General features: G+C 45.1%; 4 protein-coding genes across 4 annotated transcripts; 2 read left to right on the forward strand and 2 right to left on the reverse strand.

Moving 5' to 3' along the window:
• Positions 1-1,879: 1,879 nt before the first annotated feature.
• Positions 1,880-2,191, reverse strand: LOC110678240 (histone H4). The gene has a single exon (XM_021850859.1). The coding sequence runs from the start codon at positions 2,189-2,191 to the stop codon at positions 1,880-1,882; it is 312 nt and encodes a 103-aa protein (XP_021706551.1).
• A 4,444-nt stretch (positions 2,192-6,635) lies between these two features.
• Positions 6,636-7,163, forward strand: LOC110677869 (histone H2B). Its single transcript, XM_021849602.1, has one exon. The coding sequence runs from the start codon at positions 6,737-6,739 to the stop codon at positions 7,109-7,111; it is 375 nt and encodes a 124-aa protein (XP_021705294.1). The 5' UTR covers positions 6,636-6,736; the 3' UTR covers positions 7,112-7,163.
• Positions 7,164-9,250: 2,087 nt separating this feature from the next.
• On the forward strand, positions 9,251-9,931 carry LOC110678241 (histone H1-like). Its single transcript, XM_021850860.1, has one exon. It carries the CDS (start codon positions 9,251-9,253, stop codon positions 9,929-9,931), a length of 681 nt encoding a protein of 226 aa, XP_021706552.1.
• Positions 9,932-15,391: 5,460 nt separating this feature from the next.
• LOC110677872 (histone H4) lies at positions 15,392-15,801 on the reverse strand. The gene has a single exon (XM_021849605.1). It carries the CDS (start codon positions 15,748-15,750, stop codon positions 15,439-15,441), a length of 312 nt encoding a protein of 103 aa, XP_021705297.1. The 5' UTR covers positions 15,751-15,801; the 3' UTR covers positions 15,392-15,438.
• Positions 15,802-16,468: the final 667 nt, after the last annotated feature.

Below are 16,468 nucleotides of genomic sequence, written 5' to 3' on the forward strand. Positions count from 1 at the left end.
GTGCATTTGGGTTTCGACTGAAACACAATAAAAATTCTAATTTGCATTAAATCTCATTGCTCATACGATGAAATACATCTTACTAATAATATCCACAGTGAAAACTTGTTGAAATTTTGAAAAATTTCATACTCTATCGTTAAAATAAAAAATGTGATTTTTTGGCGTTTCTACTAAGATTGTTGCAATATCTCGTTATCAAACAGAATTCACATGATTTTGTCTACATAAACTAGGTTTTTCAAAATTATTTGTGGCAAAAACTACTTCGTTTCATCAGTTTTATCTTATTTTGCTGACCAAAGAATGATTTGTGAAAATTGTATGAATATTCTGTAGGAATTTGTATATGTGCACGGTGAATGGAGGCCGCACGGTGACTGGTGACTTAACGGTATATAGGTTATGATCCTGTTGCATTTAAGTATCAAAAACAATTCAAGACAATTTTACGAAGTATTGACAGCTTCCAGATTAATAACTATGAAAGATTTAGCAGTTAAAAGAAAACGGTTTGCGTTTGCAGGAGTTCCAAGTTCGATAATATTGATGTATTATCTGATTGAGGTTGAGCATAACTTATGAAAATGAATGAAAGCATCAAAGTTATTGATCAAAAAGATTATGTTTTGTTGTTGGCAAAATATGGTTCCATTTGCGAAAGTCAAATTCCTTTACAACCCTGTTTTGCAGTTACGTCAAAAATCACACATTTTCATGATTATCTCAGAAATCTGCCATAGGATCCTCATAATTGTGTTTGGCACGCGACGAGAGAATCCAGTACTGACCCGATTTTGTCAGCCAATTTCAGATTTGTCAAAAAATTGGTATCGTCATGTTTTACCACGTACCCTCTTTAAAAGTCCATGTAACCATGTCGAAATTTGAAAAACGGGAACAAAATAAAATGACCCGATTTGGTCAGCCTAAAATTCATCGAGGGGCTGACAAAATCGGGTCCTTACTGTAGTAGGGCTGTCCTTTGTTTAATTATTGACATACTAGAAGTTGCTTGAAAACACCCCATTTTACGGTAGACATTTCATCATCCACTTTCAATACATTTCAATGAAACTGATTTGTTCAAAGTCATAAATGCTTGTTGTGGGGTTTGTAGATTCGAAGCTTGAAAATGTTCGTTCAAAACGATTTTCCCGGTGACCTTCTCAAATTCCCGGTTTTTCCCGTCGGTGGATTCAAATTCCCGTCTTTCTCCCGGTTCGGTGATTCGTTTTCCCTTCGTTTCGTTTCGGGTGCGCGAACACAATTCCAGTGCTTGTAAATATTGATTGCAACCGCATCCAGTGAGCGGGACATTATGGGACATTTCTCATAAGGTACAGTGTGGAACATGATGAAATATTTGTTCGTCCATCGCATTGTGGAACCGAGCGAGGCAAACTAAGAAGTTCCTAACGCAATCCTAATGGAATTTGATGAGGGTGAAATAGGGAGTGGTACGACGAGCGTTCCGTACCTGACACTGAAGTCCGGAGTTGAGATGCATGCACGTGAGATTGGTATGGAAAGATGCACGCACTGGATTTCACCGGCGTGGCATCATAGCGGTTGTTGTTTTCGAACCGACCGAAGTACAACAAGTAAGTAACAACAGTAGTGCCACCCCGGGAAATGACAGTGCTGACTAGACTAGACTATGTATGTATATATATTGGCATTTTATGGTGTCTTCCAATCGGAGACGAGAATTTTCTCCCCAAGCCACGCCACCGCCGGACTGCAAAAGCGTGTAGTGCTTGTCCCATTAGATTACCCTTGCTTTTAGTGTGTGAACATTTGTCATATCAACTCCTTGATGAGTGTGTTTGGTGGCCCTGAAAAGGGCCGTTTGAAGAGCGAAACTTTGGAATGCGATTTAACCTCCGAAACCGTACAGGGTGCGTCCCTGACGCTTCAGAGCGTAGACAACATCCATAGCGGTAACGGTTTTACGCTTGGCGTGTTCAGTGTAGGTAACGGCATCACGGATGACGTTTTCCAGGAACACCTTCAACACACCACGAGTTTCCTCGTAGATAAGTCCGGAGATACGCTTGACTCCTCCACGACGAGCCAGACGACGGATTGCGGGCTTGGTGATACCCTGGATGTTATCACGCAAAACCTTGCGATGACGCTTGGCGCCTCCTTTTCCGAGTCCTTTGCCTCCCTTGCCACGGCCGGTCATTTTGGATGAATTTGGTTCTGTGTTCGACGACGGTAGTACTGGAACTGATGGCTGCGCCAATTTTTTCATTAAATTCATGTTTATTTGCAATTTTTGGTTTACAAGGTAATTGGTTTACATGTCAAGAGGTTGACCGATAGGTCCTTCAGCTTTGGTCTTAAAATTGGATTTTGATAGATGTTTTTGTTTTTTTTTTTTTGCGGTTTACCATAGTTGTAATATTGGCCGTATGGGCTCTGGTGGTTTTTAAAAGAAAATTTGTTATCCTAGCTACTATTTACAAGACTACAATAAAATTTGATAACCTAGGGGGGAACGAGGTCCCGGATGACCTGCTGGTCCGATTGGTGGCAACGAGCCCTAAATCTACCGATCGAGTCACCAAAGCGCTCCTCTAATGTTTTGATCTCGGCCAGACGGTGAACCTCGGTTGTCCTCGTTCTCGGAGGGCTGTTGAGGATCATCCGGAGGAACTTATTCTGGGTCCTCTGGAGCCTCAGATGGTGGGTTTTAGCGCAACTCTCCCAGATTGGAACGCCATATTCAATTACTGGAAGAATGACCTGTTTGTAAACAGCAAGCTTGTTCTTCAAAGACAGAGTTGACTTCCGGTTGATGAGTGGATAAAGTGCTTTTAGCAAGATGTTGCTTTTGATGACCGTTTTGTCAACCTGCTGTCTGAAGAGAAGCTTGCTGTCTAACGTTAGCCCAAGGTAGTCGGCTGCATCAGACCATTCCACCGTTGATCCACCGAGGGTGATTTTACAATCCTCAGCCGGAACAAGTCTGGGGGATTTGGAATAGGGGAAGAGGATGACCTGGGTCTTCGCTGCGTTGATACAGATCTTCCAGCTGTTCAAATAATCTGACAAGACGTTCAGGCCTCTCTGGAGTCGAGATGTTAGTGCTCTCGTGAATCTGCCGCTATAGACGACTGATGTGTCGTCAGCGAACAGTGACAGTGAGCCGCCTTCAGGGAGCTGAGGCATGTCCGAGGTGAACAGGTTGTATAGTAGTGGTCCTAAAATACTGCCCTGTGGAACACCTGCGGGGATGTTGTGGGGGTCTGAGTTGACTCCATTGAGGGAAACCCTGAACGTCCTGTTAAACATATAATTTTTGATGATTTTCACCAAATAGGTGGGAAGATTGTATCGGTGCAGCTTGTACACCAGGCCGTCGTGCCAGACGTTGTCGAATGCTTTTTCAACATCGAGCAACGCCATGGCGGAGGATTTGGCAAGGGACTTGTTCCGTCTGAGGATGTTGGTTACTCGAGTCAGTTGGTGCACGGTTGAACGACCGCGTCGAAAGCCAAACTGTTCCTCGAGCAAGATGTTGTTTTGATCGGCTGCCGAAAGCAGCCGTCTGTTGATCGCTTTTTCAAAAAGCTTTGATAACCCTGAGAGAAGGCTGATGGGTCGATAGCTTTTGGGGGAGGAAGGATCCTTCCCAGGTTTCCTAATGGGGATGACTTTTGCTGACTTCCACGACGAGGGGAAGTAGCTAAGTCGGAGGCACTGATTGAAAATCAGTGCCAGATGTTGGTAGAACTGGAGACTCAATTGCTTGAGTTCCAAGTTCAGGATGTTGTCGAAACCTGGGGCCTTCATGTTTTTGGATGTTTTGAGATAGGCCAGCAACTCGTCAGCAGTGATCTCCAACTCCTCCGAGAAGTCGTTGGGAGATCGGTGTAGGTTAGCTGCGTGTTCGGAAACAGCAGCTTCGTGTGGGCTAGGAATGTCTAGCCCTAGTTTGTGGGAGCTGACGAAATGCCGACCTATCTCAGCAGCCTTCTCCGCAGGGGTTATCAAGCGATCCTTAGAGTCGGTGTTGTCTAATGGGATCAACGGTGGAATAGGTCTGGGTTTGGATTTCAAAAGTTTGGTCATCTTCCAGAATGGCCTAGCACCATCTGGGAGAGAGCGGATCTTGTTGGAAAAATCATCGTTCCTGAGGTCCACCATTCTGGCCTTGATTATTTTTGATATGCGATTGACTTCGCTTTTCAACGCAGGCAGACCAGTGCGTTGGTACTGCCTGCGTTTGGTGTTTCTTAAACGAATGAGATCTTTGGTGATACTATCGATCGTTAGGGTGTTGCTCACCTGTTGGACTGAAGGTACGTGTTGCTCCCTGGCTAGAGAGACCGCTTCCTCGATCGTTCGCAGCTGCCGGTCGACGTCTTCAGTGGTCTCGGGGAACTCCCTGTAGTCAACGCTGCTGTCGACTGTCTGCTGGAATCGGGCCCAGTCCACTTGGTGGTAGTTACGCCTGGAGATGATGTGCCGATTCACTGAGGAACCAACTTCAATCACCACCGGGAAGTGGTCCGAGCTGAGCTCCTGATATGCCATCGGTTGCGTGGTGTTATTCACGTTCGTGACGAACAAGTCCAGCGTCGCATGGGCCCCAGACCGAGTCAGCCGGGTTGGACTGTCCGGGCCTAGGATGGTGTAGTGCCCCTCTTGGGCATCGTCGCACCAGATGGTTCCATTTGAATTGGTACGGGAATTGCCCCAGGCTGGGTGTTTGGCATTCAGGTCCCCAGCGATGATGAACTGTCCCTGCCGCCGTGTCAGCTTAGCGATGTCCCTTCGGAGTGCAGCCGCTGACCCGTTTGTTGCATTGGCTTGAGTGGGACAGTATGCAACAATTAGGGTGATGTTTCCGTCGGAGGTGGTAACTTCCACTCCGATGGCTTCGATGATCTGAAGCTGGAGGTTCGGCAGCAGGCGACAGTTGATATTTTGCTTGAGTGCAATGGCCACACCTCCCCCCCTGGAGTTCGGCCGATCGAGTCTCACCAAGCGGTAGTTCGGGATATATGCGCTCACTTCAGGTTTGAGGTGAGTTTCTGTTATGAACGCCACATCAGCCTCCTTTTCCTCCAGGAAGCTGCACAGCTCGATGGTTTTGCTCTTGAGAGAGCAAGCGTTCCAGTTAACCAGAACCATTCTAGCCATACTGGATGAGCAGCATGCCCAGAGTGTAGATCTGGTCGTATCTCGTTTTGCAGCCACGCAGACGGACCGCCATGTCTTGGAAGATTGGGAGCAGCTGTTCCGGCTGGTAGAGGGGAGAGCCATCCTGGGGGGGGAGGGTGTCACTGCTGTTGGAGCTGGCTTGATCCCGTCGCAATCCGGGAGGGGAAACCCACGGGTTCGTTGGGGGAGCTGATGGTGAGGCGGCAGCAGCTACCAGCCGCTGCTGTGGTTGGAGTGGGGGAAGCACCGGTATTTCGCGGCGAGACCGAGCGAGAACAGGAAAGTGGCGCTCGTTGAGCGGCGGTGGGGCCACTGACTTCTTCCTGGTTTGGTTTTTGCTGGAGGCCCTGTTCCGGATCTCGATGAACTCGGACCTCGCCTTGCACGTCTTCGCTGTGGGTGCGTGGTTTTCACCACAGTTGGCGCACTTCGGATCGGCTTCTTCGATTCGTTGACATGCCTCGAAATGGTGATCTTCGCCACACCGGGAGCAGCGGGCGTTCATGGCACAGTTCCTTGATCCGTGGCCAAAGCGGAGACAATTCATGCACTGCGTGACGTCTTTTTGCTTCGGCCTGTACCGGACCCACTCCACGACGGTGCATCCGATGGTGCTGATGGTTTGAAGGCTCTTCATCGTACTGGTGCCGTGTTCCAGATGGACCAGGTACAGCTGGTCACGGTGGATGCGGGTTTGGTTGTGCCGGATGATCTTGTAGACGCCGGTGGGTTTCAACCCGATACTCACCAGCTCCTCCATAAGCTCCGATTCTGGCATGTCGTCAAGCCCATGGAGCACCACCTTCAGTGGTTTGGTTCCAGGGGCATCGTGGGTGAAGTACTGGAAGCGCTTCTCGTTGAGGTAATGCACCACCGCGTCGTAGTGGGGTTTACCTTCGGTCATCAGCTTCACACCGAAACCGCACAGGCGAAAGGTGCACTTTAGCCCTTGCGAGATGAGCTTTCGCAGATCCGGGCGTAGATCGGCCGGGTCGTTGTACACGAAGATCGGCGGGCACTTCTCCTTCCGCTCGATTGTTTTCAGATCGTCCAGCCGCGGTGGCTTCGCCTTCCGGTTTTTCCTCGTCTTTGCCGGCAAATCACCAGCGTCGTTGTCTACCAGCCCATGGAACTGGTTCTGCGAGAGAATCCTCTTCGCAGCGTTGCCGTCTTGCTCGTTGCCGCTCGCGGAGCGCTTTTTCGAGCAAGCGATAGCGGCTGCACCTGCCGCTGTGTCACCCATGACGGGGGATGATAATGCACACGCCAAATCGAACGACTTTTCACTTTCCGAGAACTGAGCGTAAAACACGTCCGCACGTGTCGCTAGGTAACGAACGAATGATGGTGATTTCACCGGATGAGGGTATCTTTTATACATGCGTAGCCCTGCGCTGCACTCATACTAGGATGGTGCGAACGAAATGGATGAAGTAGCAAACGAAGCGAAGGGGCGGAACAGCGCTCACCATTCTACGGGTATAAAAGAGAACCGACTGGTTCGGTCGGGCATCAGTTTCAGTTTTCGTTTGGAATCTAAAACAACGTTAGCAGCACGATGGCACCGAAAACCAGCGGAAAGGCCGCGAAGAAATCCGGCAAGGCCCAGAAGAACATTGTCAAGGGCGATAAGAAGAAGAAGAAGCAGCGCAGGAAGGAAAGCTACGCCATCTACATCTACAAGGTGTTGAAGCAAGTTCACCCCGACACTGGCGTTTCGTCGAAAGCCATGAGCATCATGAACAGCTTCGTCAACGACATCTTTGAGCGTATTGCCGCCGAAGCCTCCCGCCTGGCCCACTACAACAAGCGTTCGACGATCACATCCCGCGAAATCCAAACCGCCGTCCGGCTTCTGCTCCCGGGAGAGTTGGCCAAGCACGCCGTTTCGGAAGGCACCAAGGCCGTCACCAAGTACACCAGCTCCAAGTAAATGACGACCGACACTGCGTTCAATCACACCAAACCAAAAGGCCCTTTTCAGGGCCACTATTTCAATCCCGAAAAAGAGTTGATTTTGAAAATCTGACACTAGACTGTTTTATCACACTATTGAACCGACTGAGGTAGTGTCACGGCGGTGACTTCATACGTGACAACACCCCCCTCTCTTATCAGTTTGAATTTATTCAATTCATTTTATTTATTCGATGTTATCAGTTTCAGTATTGATTAATTATAACGATTACAGTTGCAGAGATTTGGATCCCCATTCAGCTGCGTAATAAATAATAGGAATTTAATTGTTAAGCAGTATAGGGAAAAATCTGTTCACAAAAAAAACCCTAGATCTAGGTTTTTCGATCAGTTTGAATTTAAAGCAAGAAGATCCACTTCGTACGTTCAACATTTCTGCTGATTGCAAAAAAATGTTGTGCCAGCCATGTTGTACCTTAACCACACTTCATTCACTAGCAGAACGTTTAAAGTTCAATATTTATGCTGATTGCCATGTTGCACCTTAACAACTTCATTTTTGCTATCGGTTGTGCTGCATGTTAGTAGTTTAGACAATTTTGACATCATAGGACTAGCTAGCTAGGCAGGCATGATGACAAGTTTCGTGGTTCGTTCGTTCTTCTTCTCAACGTATTGGAAAGAAGCTCATTATGTTTTCTAGCGTCCCATTACAAACGATCTCGTAAGAGCATCCCAGCAGTTCAGGCTATCATAATAACGTTTATCGAACAACAGTTGATGCAAATGTTATCGATCGGATAATCTCGATAATGCCATCAATCGGTTCCCATTGATGGGGCCCATTCACATAGTTCATGGGTGGGTGGTGTGTCTTCGAGATGTAACGGGTCAAACGAAATTGGGAAAACATTCTTATACACAATGGGTGGTGGGCGCGTTGCAAATGGTCATTGTTGGCGTTATGAAATTTGCGAATGATGGTGACATGACACGTTGTGTGGTTGCCATTCGGCTTCCTGGCTCGGGTGTTGCTCAGTACTAGCACGGACAGACACGTTGAACAGCCCCTGAGGGCACTGTACACAAAAATATATCTCGATCGGGGGAGTGTAGGGTGCAGTTTCTACACCGGGAACACGTGCCGTGGGGCATGTTAGGGACTTCCGAGAACAATTTGTCGCGAATTCAGCGCGACATGTCCGGTACTACTGCCGCCAGAAGAGATTGTATGGAATGTTCATTCGATGCAACTGCAGCTAGCAAAACCGATGCCTATTCGGGCAGATTTCGCACTAGCTCATTTGCAGATTCCACCGCAGGGAGGGTGCTTGCTTTGCTTGCTTGCTTCTTGAAGTAAAACATTCTCAGATAAACTAGATCCATAGTAGCACGTGCACTGTCCTTTTCCAATGCAGTTGCCGCCGATGGCTGAGGCAATGCCAGCAATTTGCACACATTCGACCAACCAACAGTGCACAGGTGGAAGGTGATTAGTGTTTGGTGACATTGTTTTCCGGACAAAATGGCACAAACTTGTGTGACTGACGTCATAGTCGAGCCCAAGTTTTCGGTATGTTTGATGAAAAACATCAAATTAACATTGTTCAAAGTTTACTAAAACCAAACGCGTAACATCGCTCGTCGGCACTGGGAATGACTTTGTTCGAGGCTCATTAGGGGCCATTAGACACCGGCATACTGGCTATACCCGCATGTCACCGCAAAGAGCAACCATTCATGTTGCCAAATTCACCACCGCCGTGCAGGGTGGTATTGTTTCAATAGTTACTATTGATTGTTTTATCGAGCAAAGCCACACCATATGGCGCACGGGTGCTGTAAAGACATGTCTCAGCGGTGCTTCTCGCGAAACCGGCCCGATGTGGCGATGACGGGCTGCTAGCGAGACTCATGCACTCACCAAACGGACATACTAGACAGGCAAATACTTAGTGCGATTACCGGAAAAATGCGTTTTAAAAAGGTGTTACCAAAATATGTACAATATTTCGCGAACAGTCATCCAGTGGACGACCATGTCTGCATCCCTAACACAGACGACGAAATCGAACACCGCACTGTTGCCAGAATTTCCGTCATTCATTCGTTTACTATCGCCATCGTGTGAGTGTTACTCTAGCTACCAATCGAGATGTCTGAAGTTGCCACTGAAGCCGCTGCCGCAGCCCCGGCTGCCTCGCCAGCCAAGACCAAGAAGCCAAGGGCCCCCAAGGGACAGGGCAAGCCGAAGAAGCCGTCGACCCACCCCCCAGTCAACGACATGGTTGTTGCTGCCATCAAAACCTTGAAGGAACGCAACGGATCGTCCCTGCAGGCCATCAAGAAGTACATCGCCGCCAACTACAAATGCGATGTCGCCAAGCTTGCCCCATTCCTCAAGAAGGCCTTGAAGAATGGCGTCGAGAAGGGCAAGTTCGTCCAAACCAAGGGCACCGGCGCTTCCGGTTCGTTCAAGCTGAAGGCTGAAGCTAAGAAGGCCGCCAGTGAGAAGAAACCGAAGAAGGCCGGCGAGAAGAAGGCCAAGAAGGCTACCGGAGAGAAGAAGAAGGCCACCAAGAAACCAGCTGGGGAGAAGAAGGCCAAGAAGCCAGCCGGCGAGAAGAAAGCCAAGAAGCCGGCTGCAGCCAAGAAAGCCAAAGCTGCTGGTGCCAAGGCTGCCAAAAAGGCCGGTGGTGTGAAGAAGGCTGCTGCTCCGAAGCAGAAGGCCACCAAACCTTCCAAGACCGCCGCCAAGAAGCCCAAGACCCCAAAACCGAAGAAGGCTGCCCCAGCCAAGAAAGCTGCCGCGAAGAAGACCGCTGCCAAGAAGTAAATTTGGGACAGCAACCGTACTGTTGTAAAACAGTATCTAACATCCAATCAGTCCTTTTCAGGACTACCATCCAAGTTTAGAACAAAGAGTTGCACAGTCAATGATATTCCATTCCTCTCACAGAGGGAAATAAATCCCCCCGAAAAGTTACGTGCACTTTGCCACTGAATGGCGAATTCTTCCCGAACCCTTTCGCAAATCAATAAAATTGGCCAATCATGCACCCCTTTCTCTGCCAGCAGCTGTAAAGCCCGGACAGGTAGGCGAGCACTGGCTGGCGCACTCACTGTAGCGGTGCATCCGTACCCAAAGCAAACCTCCACTAGAGGAACAGCTTTTGATACACTCGAATGATTCAAGGATTTGAAGAAGTCTATCGACTTAAAGGCTCCCCCAGATCTAAGCGACTTTTTACGGCGACAGCGACAAAAAAACGTCGCGATTTCGCAGCGATTCGCGTCGTGTCAGTCAAGATGGTTCCATAGAAGAGTGCTTGCAGCGACACAACAACGAAATCGTGTCGCTGTCGCCGTAAAAAGTCGCGTAGTTTTGGGGGAGCCTTATTTAAATCGGGTTGAGATTCGTAGCGTTGCCTTGTGAAACCAAAACATGTTTTCGCGGCAACCTGGAATCGAACCAAGGACCTTGCGATCGATAGGCCCGTGCGTTTTTAATACACTCAGGCAAATGGACTATCGAAATACATTGGATGCACTTATGAAAATTCGCCACAATAAATCGGGTTGAAATTCATAGCTTTGCCTTATGAAACCAAACATTGGCAACAAAAAATGTTTCTCGCAGCAACCTGGAATCGAACCAAGGACCTTGCGATCGTTAGGTCTGTGCGTACACCACGCGCCTACCGACGCCTGGATGTGAGTTGATGCTAAAACGAAACATAAAGCGTTCGTATGTCAAAATGCAAAATGTATGCATTTCGATAGTCTAGTTCACAGGTCCGTACGTACCGGACCTACTGGGCAGGCTGAGTATCGACATCCCAAGTAGAGCGGTCAAGTACAGTTTGCTGCTAATAACCAAAGTAATCTTGACAGCTGATCCAGTATGAGCGAACTGCCACTATTTTCCTTGCGGAATAATCAAATTACTCTTGTGGATGTTGCAAATTAAATTAATTGGCAGTAAAATACTAAGCCCAGGGATTGGCTTCTGAAAATCTCAATCTTTCGGGGCCAATGGGTCGACCTTGCTCAGTATGTTTGATTTTCGTAATCCAATGCTGTTCCACTATTCCAAAGATGAGAGCAAATCAATACAGTTTGTGCTTGCCGCACAATTTCGTAGGTACCGAAGCAAGATTCAGAATCAGTCATCATCGTGCCTTTCGATTGATTCTGAACTGCACATAACGGGACTTCGATCGCCAACTTCCAGAGGAATAATTTCCCCACTGCGTGTAACTGATTTTAAGCGTGATTGGCGAATCGAACGCCTCACATCCCCATCGCAGTTTGGGTACGAGAGAAAGAGAGTGAGCACCGCCGCCATTTGCTTGCGTGCACCGAGAAAAATTTGCGGCTCGAAAATTTGGCCCTGAGCTCCTGACACTCAAATTGAAACCGGTAAATTACTTCCGCCGCTGTTACTACACGTGGAGCATTTCCGTTGGAGTGAACGCGTCTTCATTATTTTTGCTCACATGGCTTGTTGGGAAGTTGAACCCAGACACCTTCAGCATGGGTTTGCTTTGTAGCCACCGACTTTACCACTACACTAAGGAAGGCCTTAACTGCTATTTATCAACATTATGCTCTTCAAGTGCGTCTTACTGCCGAGTTTTCAGATAATTTGGCCGATGCCAAACTCCAGATGCCAAAATAAATCAGTGTTTCATTAAATTGATGTTTCTCTAAAGTAATTCAATCTAGGGTGAATTAAAAAAATAAAACAAACCCACACATGTAGCAGCATCTACCTTACCTATTCAATTTGTAATCGATTAGTTAACTAATGAGAGATTAGAAACTCTTAAAATGCTGTTCCCAAGGAAATCTGGATTTATTGTGGTATGAATATTCAACACCTTAGGATTTTTTTTTTTGTATCCAATATGTTTGAGTGCAAAAACTTTCGGCAAGATTATTTTAGGCTAGTAAACTTTTCTTTCAAACTCTTGAGTCAAAAAGTTAGAGCCAAGCTCAAAAAATCAAACAAACATTGTTTGGTACTACATTGCTAATTATTGAGAAAAGTGAAACCTTTTTAAGAAGTTAGTACCGTAAAATGGGGTGTTAAGGACTCGTGGGGTTTTAAGGGATTGAACTTCTCCATCAAGTTTGAAAAGTCACAAAAACGTCGGAAGTCTTTGTTCGGAGGATTGTGAGCTGCATTATGTGATCGGGGATATCTATTAATATTAGGTATTGTGGAGTCTAGATATTGAAAACGATTCAAACCATTTTTGAAAGAATTTTATTGGCAAAAAAAGATTTAACTACAAAACAATGAAACAATATTAACAAAAATATGTGAGTAACCCAGAACATAAGTATATTTAATTGAGATCACAACGCAGACAAAAGCTTTTGAAAATGTTATCTAGATTTCGCCTTTTAATATTTCTTATGGAAAAAGTTTCTTTTTGAAAGTTAGCGGGGTGTTAGGGGATTATCTTTTCTACTTTTTCCAAGTTACAAAACTCGTTCGATTTATGCCGATATATGTTCCATTATACTTTAGGCTTGTTCCGTGAAGTAAAACTGCATTGTAAAGGTTAAGGGGACTATTTTGTTTGTTACTGAATATTACTAAAATGTCTAGCCCTGAAAATATGGGATTTTTTTTTTTTTTTTTTTTTTCTCAGAGGCACCCGAGTTGCGCGAAGAGTGAAACCAAATCTACCTATCGAACTGTCAAACTGTCTACCTATCGAGCAGACCAGCAAAACAAATAGGGGCTATTTTCGAAGACGAAGGAGAACAATCATTCAAAGAAGCAAATGCAAATATATAGGTTATGATCGTGTTGCATTTAAGTATCAAAACCAATTCAAGACAATTTCAATATCGAGTTAGGGAGAGTTAACTGTACCGTCAAGCTACCATTCACCGTGCATTTAAGAAAAAATTGCACTTCAAAAAAATATAAAACTATTCCAAATAATTTGAAGCGTACTAGAATACCACTACGTAGCGGGCAATTATATAATAATTCAGGGAAAAATCTAAAACTAGTGATGCATAACAAAAAATTAGTCAAAAATTATGTTTGAAAATGTCATGTGAAGGTCGCCTCGTACCGTTCTATGTCACCATTTACCGTGCGTATAGTTTTCGTCATGATTTGATTTTGTATCTTGAAGAAACGTTGTTAATGGAGCAACTATGTTGCTAGTAGTGTGCGCATTCATTTTTAAGAGTATTCAAATCTTCATTTACAATAAAAACTATACAAAGTTTAAAAATTGGCTAAATTATTATTTTTTAATTAAAATCGTTATTGGAGGTTTGACTGTATTGTCCAAACCATTCCATATTCACCTAAATTCTAAATGTGAAGTAGTTTAATGACGACATAACAATAAATCTAATATTATCGCATAATTTCATGCCTTTTACACTATACACGGTAATAGGATCCATATATATTGAAAAGGATCCATTCACCGTGCATTTGGGTTTCGACTGAAACACAATAAAAATTCTAATTTGCATTAAATCTCATTGCTCATACGATGAAATACATCTTACTAATAATATCCACAGTGAAAACTTGTTGAAATTTTGAAAAATTTCATACTCTATCGTTAAAATAAAAAATGTGATTTTTGGCGTTTCTACTAAGATTGTTGCAATATCTCGTTATCAAACAGAATTCACATGATTTTGTCTACATAAACTAGGTTTTTCAAAATTATTTGTGGCAAAAACTACTTCGTTTCATCAGTTTTATCTTATTTTGCTGACCAAAGAATGATTTGTGAAAATTGTATGAATATTCTGTAGGAATTTGTATATGTGCACGGTGAATGGAGGCCGCACGGTGACTGGTGACTTAACGGTATATAGGTTATGATCCTGTTGCATTTAAGTATCAAAAACAATTCAAGACAATTTTACGAAGTATTGACAGCTTCCAGATTAATAACTATGAAAGATTTAGCAGTTAAAAGAAAACGGTTTGCGTTTGCAGGAGTTCCAAGTTCGATAATATTGATGTATTATCTGATTGAGGTTGAGCATAACTTATGAAAATGAATGAAAGCATCAAAGTTATTGATCAAAAAGATTATGTTTTGTTGTTGGCAAAATATGGTTCCATTTGCGAAAGTCAAATTCCTTTACAACCCTGTTTTGCAGTTACGTCAAAAATCACACATTTTCATGATTATCTCAGAAATCTGCCATAGGATCCTCATAATTGTGTTTGGCACGCGACGAGAGAATCCAGTACTGACCCGATTTTGTCAGCCAATTTCAGATTTGTCAAAAATTGGTATCGTCATGTTTTACCACGTACCCTCTTTAAAAGTCCATGTAACCATGTCGAAATTTGAAAAACGGGAACAAAATAAAATGACCCGATTTGGTCAGCCTAAAATTCATCGAGGGGCTGACAAAATCGGGTCCTTACTGTAGTAGGGCTGTCCTTTGTTTAATTATTGACATACTAGAAGTTGCTTGAAAACACCCCATTTTACGGTAGACATTTCATCATCCACTTTCAATACATTTCAATGAAACTGATTTGTTCAAAGTCATAAATGCTTGTTGTGGGGTTTGTAGATTCGAAGCTTGAAAATGTTCGTTCAAAACGATTTTCCCGGTGACCTTCTCAAATTCCCGGTTTTTCCCGTCGGTGGATTCAAATTCCCGTCTTTCTCCCGGTTCGGTGATTCGTTTTCCCTTCGTTTCGTTTCGGGTGCGCGAACACAATTCCAGTGCTTGTAAATATTGATTGCAACCGCATCCAGTGAGCGGGACATTATGGGACATTTCTCATAAGGTACAGTGTGGAACATGATGAAATATTTGTTCGTCCATCGCATTGTGGAACCGAGCGAGGCAAACTAAGAAGTTCCTAACGCAATCCTAATGGAATTTGATGAGGGTGAAATAGGGAGTGGTACGACGAGCGTTCCGTACCTGACACTGAAGTCCGGAGTTGAGATGCATGCACGTGAGATTGGTATGGAAAGATGCACGCACTGGATTTCACCGGCGTGGCATCATAGCGGTTGTTGTTTTCGAACCGACCGAAGTACAACAAGTAAGTAACAACAGTAGTGCCACCCCGGGAAATGACAGTGCTGACTAGACTAGACTATGTATGTATATATATTGGCATTTTATGGTGTCTTCCAATCGGAGACGAGAATTTTCTCCCCAAGCCACGCCACCGCCGGACTGCAAAAGCGTGTAGTGCTTGTCCCATTAGATTACCCTTGCTTTTAGTGTGTGAACATTTGTCATATCAACTCCTTGATGAGTGTGTTTGGTGGCCCTGAAAAGGGCCGTTTGAAGAGCGAAACTTTGGAATGCGATTTAACCTCCGAAACCGTACAGGGTGCGTCCCTGACGCTTCAGAGCGTAGACAACATCCATAGCGGTAACGGTTTTACGCTTGGCGTGTTCAGTGTAGGTAACGGCATCACGGATGACGTTTTCCAGGAACACCTTCAACACACCACGAGTTTCCTCGTAGATAAGTCCGGAGATACGCTTGACTCCTCCACGACGAGCCAGACGACGGATTGCGGGCTTGGTGATACCCTGGATGTTATCACGCAAAACCTTGCGATGACGCTTGGCGCCTCCTTTTCCGAGTCCTTTGCCTCCCTTGCCACGGCCGGTCATTTTGGATGAATTTGGTTCTGTGTTCGACGACGGTAGTACTGGAACTGATGGCTGCGCCAAGGTTGGTTGGTTGTTTGGTTTAACGAGGCTTTAACCGCAAAAGCGGTCATTCGCCTCTCGGTCATCTACGGAGTGTAAAACAGTTTTATTGTTAGAATCGCATTCATATTTTCGACGATTGACAGTTTCGCATGCATTTGATGTTTTTTCCCTTTTCACACTTTTGATTGTTTTCACAGTTCTTTTTCATCAACAGATTTATTTACTTCTTTCACCTTTTTTCCATTGTTTTTACATTGTTGTCCATTACATTTTTGATTCAACGTTTCCCATAGTTTTTTAAATTTGATTGAAAAGCTTCAACTCTTTCAAAAACTTGATCACTTTCCCTTCCCTCTCTTGTCCGTAACATAATATTTCCCCCAAACTGTTTTCGAGTCCTATCTCCTTACGCACTTTTTCGAATGCCCTGCATTCAATGAGCAAATGCTCCACTGTAATTATTGTGCCGCAATGCTGACACTTCGGCACCTCCCCTTTTTCCATCAACCACCCATGGGTTATTTTCGTGTGCCCGATACGCAATCGGGTTAGCACCACTTGTTCACTACGAGTCTTTCGGTCCCTCCATGCAGCAGTTGATGGTTTCACTCTTCTTAATTTCACTGATCGTTCTCGGTGCCAGGCCCCTTCCCACACATACTCCAGAATCTTCTTG

The sequence above is a fragment of the Aedes aegypti genome, chromosome 3, assembly GCF_002204515.2.
Source record: "Aedes aegypti strain LVP_AGWG chromosome 3, AaegL5.0 Primary Assembly, whole genome shotgun sequence".
In the NCBI taxonomy this organism is placed as follows: Eukaryota; Metazoa; Arthropoda; class Insecta; order Diptera; family Culicidae; genus Aedes; species Aedes aegypti.